Source organism: Ruditapes philippinarum, unplaced genomic scaffold (assembly GCF_026571515.1).
Source record: "Ruditapes philippinarum isolate M1 unplaced genomic scaffold, ASM2657151v2 ctg727_1_1_1_1, whole genome shotgun sequence".
Taxonomy (NCBI): Eukaryota; Metazoa; Mollusca; class Bivalvia; order Venerida; family Veneridae; genus Ruditapes; species Ruditapes philippinarum.
The window spans coordinates 72,910-78,889 of NW_026855530.1; the positions used below are offsets into that span (position 1 = coordinate 72,910).

At 33.9% G+C, this 5,980-nt stretch overlaps 1 protein-coding gene across 1 annotated transcript; it reads right to left on the reverse strand.

Moving 5' to 3' along the window:
- Nucleotides 1–1,005: 1,005 nt before the first annotated feature.
- Nucleotides 1,006–5,468, reverse strand: LOC132743644 (uncharacterized). The gene is made up of 5 exons (XM_060732193.1): nt 5,309–5,468; nt 4,258–5,094; nt 3,484–3,693; nt 2,787–3,074; nt 1,006–2,284 (listed from the first exon to the last, which is right to left on the reverse strand). The coding sequence occupies exons 1-5, from the start codon at nt 5,313–5,315 to the stop codon at nt 1,740–1,742; spliced, it is 1,887 nt and encodes a 628-aa protein (XP_060588176.1). The 5' UTR covers nt 5,316–5,468; the 3' UTR covers nt 1,006–1,739.
- Between the last annotated feature and the right edge of the window lie 512 nt (nt 5,469–5,980).

A 5,980-nucleotide genomic window follows, 5' to 3' on the forward strand; every position in this document is an offset into this window, starting at 1 on the left:
GAAATTCCCTGTATTGAGGCAGGGTCTTTCAAATAGAGGCAGGGTCTTTCTATTTGAAAGACCCTGATTGAGGCATGAGAATATTTATATATGAAAACGCAGCGCCAGACGAAAACATGAAAACACGACAAAGTAACAACTTTGTCGTAATTTCGCTTCTTCGGGACGCAATGTGAAGAGACTATAGATTTTAGCGTTCATTTTGCACAATTTCTGCGTTATTTGCACATGCAGGCGTTATACAGGTTGCAAATGCTTCCCGTACAATGGGCTGGCTCATTTGTATGGTCAATTAATGGTGCTATCTGTGAAGTCGGCTTCTTATAGATGCTTTATGTTACAAATATCATCCTTTAAGACTTTGGGACAAATTTGCATTCAGCCAGCATCCCATTATATAAATTTCATAATTCATTTTTGACACTTTATATCCCAGATTTAAATACGATTATCTAAATAATTTATATGGTAATTGAAAGACAGATTTCTATTTCAGTATTGCCATTTGCGCATGTAAATGTATGAATGTCTTATTAAAAGACTGGTAAAAAGATCATACCGACGTCAAGTTGCCCTTTATTAACAGGAAGTGAGTGCTGTATAATGCATGAATAATGTTGTGCCAGTAAAACTCACGCTTTTTTCTTCAAACAATGATATTTTCATATTAAATATTGCATTGCTTTTCTTTTTATTGTACATAGCAGGTCAGAACACTTTGTTCATAACTGAACAAACTATTTTTTTCTCTCTCGAAAAACGAACTTTATAATTTGCTGTTAAAAAAACTGGCGGATATAAGCATTGATATTAATTCATTGTAAAGAGTAAAAATAAATTCACGAGTTGGAATGAATTGTAACCGGCTTATCTTGTAGCGCCAAATCTATTTAAAGAGTGAAATGTGCTCTGTTTTTATCAGTTACATATACTTTACTTTTGTATATATGACTCACATCATTCATTACAATTAAGGCTTTAAAATTAATCAAGTGTACATGTATTTTTAATATTTATTTTTCCCTACTAGAAGGGTACAAGAACACAATTAATAAAATATGAGTACATGTTGGCAAAGATAAAATTGCAGACAAAAGTATATACATGCAATATACCTAGTGCTTTCCATGCAAAAATATGTGATATATCAGAATGAGACATGGATCATGTGCAAAAAGTGGAAAACGGAACACTTTATAATAGTGAGTTCACAGTGCCTGCTTGCTTAGCTAAATATTATCCAGAATTGGCTGCGACCAAGCTGGAAACTCGGAATTTGAATTGAAGGTAGATGGCAGTTAAAGTCCGTGGTAAATCTAACTGAAGTTCAGATACTCTTATGTTAGCATGTAGACATAACCATTTGACAATTCCAGAAATCGTAACAAAATGACATTTCTGAGGTTATATATAATGTGTAAATTAATCAAATCAAGAACATGATAGCCCGTGATCAAAGACGAACATCATTGCAACGTGAACAATTCTAAAAAGTAAAAATTGTATTTAAATTGTTTTTCTTTCTAAGAGTTTAAACGTTGAATAACAAAACAAAAAAGTGACCGAGTCCAAGTCACTACCAGTATTATAAATGAACCACATTTCACGGAATGAGATCCTTTTCCCGATATGAGATTAAGCTTGAAGTGACATTTTCCGAAATTTTTTTTTAGATTGTTTTCATTACAAACATCAAAAATAACATTCTCTCGTAGACCTCGCTTTAATGAATATTGATACTATAGCAACTCGGCATTGGCTGAATTTAGTTCATTTAAAATACATTCAATTTCGCTCATGAGATCATTTGTCTGTTGAAATGTTTCTTGTGTCTTTATGCTTGACCTTTTCACAACTGTTGACATACCTTGACCTTGGTTACTAAGAGCCATTTTGTCCATTTTGCTGTTACTCTTGGCCATGTCAAAAGCAAAGCATGGTTTCGCCTTTGCAATTACTGCCGATTCCAAAGCCCGAGTGAATTGTTTGTCACTCGGTTCTTCTCTGTTACTTAACGGTAATGATCGGGTTCTAGAATGTTTATTCGCCGGTCTATGGCGGATGTGGTGCCTAGCAACCGATTCCCACACTGCCTTTTCTGTCAGCATTTGAAGTTCTGCTCCCATGGTCTCAAGCTCTAATTGCATCATCTCTGCTTCCTCTCTAAGCTTTGTAACTTCTGCATCTCGCTCTTCTAAATGTTTGGATTTGTCTCGGAGCTGTTGATAAACGCTAAGAAAAGAAGCATGACCGTTGTCGCGATACCTTTCAATCGCAGTTGTACCTGAAAAACAATAAAAGGACATATTAACTTACTTAGCAATTACAGAATATATACACAATTTACAATTTGCTGTAACAAGAGCATTGTGATACCTGCAATGGTAAAATTTACGTAAGTTTAAAACATTTATCACTAGTATAAGCATAGAGGAAACCATTTAAAACAGACACAACTGATTAGGTCATCACTTTCGATAATAAATAGTTAAATACATGTACAATGTACTATTTACGGCCATGACTAGTGACATGTCCGGAGACCATATTCTCAGTGCCTCAAAGGTCGAAAGGACCCTTATTAAGCATATACAATAAATCGTATACATATGCCAAATTAGACAAGATCATTAGCATACAAGAAGAAAAGAAAATAACAGTAACACTGAATCTCTCAGCTTGAATAAAATATTTACAACAAAGTACTCTTCTACGTGGATTAATCAATTAAAAAGTTTATAAATCGTCATCAACCCATGTTTTCAAGAAGAAGCAAATAGTCTTACCTACAGTACTGTACGTTTTGCCATAGATTTGTACAGCATCTACATTAGCAAGACTAAGTTCCGGCAACCCTTCCTTGGCCATCTCGGAAATTTCTTGAACATATCTCTCCTGTAACATTAGTGTAACTACAACCCTCTGTCCAGGTTCAATCCCGACTATGTACACAAAATGTGCAGGCACAAATATCACGCTGGCTGTCTTAAAGCGCACAAGCTCCAAGTCCTCTCTTGTCAGTCTTGTAAAGTCCCGCCCACTTATAAAACACTGGATCTTTCCAAAACCTTTAGCTGAAAAAATCAAAAAAGCAAAACAACATAGCATGAATTGATAAAAGTGATAAGCAGAAGAACTCACACGTTATTACTTTTAAAGTAGGCGTAGATAGTTAGATATGAAACCATTGTACATTATATTTAAAATTATTATATGTCATTCATTGCATTCTTCAAATATGTTCTCGATAATTTGTTTGCGGCAAGAAAAGATTACCACCCCCTATCCAACCCATCCAACGAAAGATCGTAAAAACAAGAGCAACATTGAAATGACTCAGAGGAAGGAAGTGACACCCATTGATGTGAATATGGTTAGAATGTCGAGATTAAAATATCTATGTTTATTCAATTTAGTTTCACTAACGCGTGGCAAGCAGACGTTGCTTCCTAGTTAACATGTATACATTTGTATTAGACTAACTTGGAACATCCTTGTCTTGATAGAAGAAAACTATATCATGATGATGTCTTGTGTATTGTACTGCTTTAACAAACAGATCTGTATCATCCAGACGCATGATGAGTTCTTGCAGATGATGAAGGTTATCTCGGCTAACCAGACGATGTTTCTGAAGAATTTCCATAAGTTGTGGAGGTGGAACCAGACCAGTCATTTCAAGAATACCACTGCCTGGAAAAAAGTTTAATAATAACATATCAACGGAAGTTCGCCTCGATATCTATACAAATTGACCGAATTTTTGAATTGTGTATGTGTTCATGAACTTTTTTTCTCGATTCAATATAACCTTTAAGATAAATCACACTGTATCAACAACATCCAGATACTATGATATACTATGATTTTGTTAAAAATGACCTGAATGGATCTTATTTTTTTAAATCATGTCATGTTAGGTAAATTTATCATTACCATATCTATAAACTATAAATGAAAACGTAAATGAAAAAATGTTAAGTAAATTTGAGTACTGTAATAATAGAAGAGAGAAGTTAATTTCAAAGATGTATTGTAAAATTATTGTTTTTGAATAAAGAAGTGTTGCCATACATACTTTATTATGCCTTTCTAAAGAGATCAAATGTAAAGTTGGCCAAAAGAAAATACACAACGTGAAAACAGCTAATTCATTAATACTTGACACTGATAAAATAACGTCTACAAATATTTCCCACCAAGCAAATTCATTCTGTAATACATAATAAACAGATATGATTTTTACTGAAAACAAACCTGCAAACATTGAAAGGATTTCATCGAGATCACAGTCTTGCAAATGCTTTACGACTTCAACAATGAGTCTCTGGAAGTCATTGTCTATAGGATCTTCGTCTACAACACCGTGTTTGTCTGCTCTGTTTGGCGTCTGTTTTGTCACGTGAGTACTTTGTTCAGACTTGTATAGTTTGATCTGCTTCTTTGCTCCTTCAGCTGCCTTACTGATCTTTTCCTGGTGATTATAAAGCATCGATAGCTGGTTCTTTAATTCCTCGGATTCAGCATCGTCATTTATGGAATTAACCGGAGACCTTAAGCCGTCTGCTTCTTCACCTATATTTCTCACAAAAAGCTGCGTCTCTGGGCCGTTAGCGCATATGATATCATGTATAAGTTTACCGCTACATTTACTTGCTTCACTTCGGCTGTCGTCTGCTAATTTTGCGAATCTGATCAACGTTGTTTCGTCTGTTTGTGTTTCATAAAACATAGCGGTGTCGTCAGTATCTGGATTCAGAGTTAAAACAATATCTTCGGGGTCCTTCTGATTTATCTCGTCTTCAATGTTTGCAGATCCGCCCCGACTTCCATTTTCAAAGTCATCTGACACTCCAGCAGTTGAATAAAACACATCTTCGCTTAAATCAACACTTAATCTAATATGTTTTTCTTCTATTTCACTAGAAGAAAGTTTAACGCGTTCAATAAGTTGAGATTCATCTACTATCACGTTGTCAAGGTGATGACCATCCTCAAACTTACACGCAGAAACAACTCCGACTTCTTGCAGAAAGTGATCATTTGCATAGTGCGGCCTGACATTGACTCTCTCCCCGAGATATCGTGCAGAAGCTAAAACAAACAAAAATGTCAAGTTGGCATGTAAAATTCATATAGCGTCTCCTGAGAAACTGAAATTCTAATTTTAATATTACATTGTATTACTAGAGTGTACCTTTGTTGAATTCATGTTTAAACATTCTTTAAATTATTTTATATGGAAATGCCTAATGCTAGTTTAAAGACAAACTTTCTTTTCCTAAAAGAACAAAAAAGTTTTACTCACCGCTCATTTTAATGCCTACAAGAAATAAATCTCTATAGAATGATACAAATGTTGACTTTTAAGTTTGCTCATGCTTTGTTACACAATATTTTTGCAAGCATTACTTAAAGCACATAATTGGAAAACAGAACATATAGCCATTTCACATGTATACCCTTGCATTAAATATGAAAAGAAATGTTTATCTTAACTTTAAGCATGGTCACTTTCATTGTTACTCTATAGTACTTTAGTATATCATGTTTAAAGTGTAAAAAAGACAATAAGCCTTGGTATTTAAATGTAATGTAACAGTATAATTGTTACCGACAATAACATTAAAAGATTTCAGGGCGGGAAAAATATTTATTTACTATGTAGTACCAAACTATTCATTTATTTATTCATATTTTCGTTCGTTCGTTTGCTCAATCAATTAATCAATCAATCAATCAATCAATCAATCAATCAATAATTTAATGTGAAATGAGATTTTCATAACATATCCAGATATATAAAATATAAGTTAAAAAGCTACGGAAAAGAGATGAAATTTGTAAACACCAAATTTGAATGCATTCCCTCTGTATCTTGATTGGGTTGACCTTGACCTTCTGATTAAAGCTCTATGATATTTTACAATGAATTCTTGTACCAAAGTTTAAATGGACCATAAACTAAAAAAATGTTCGA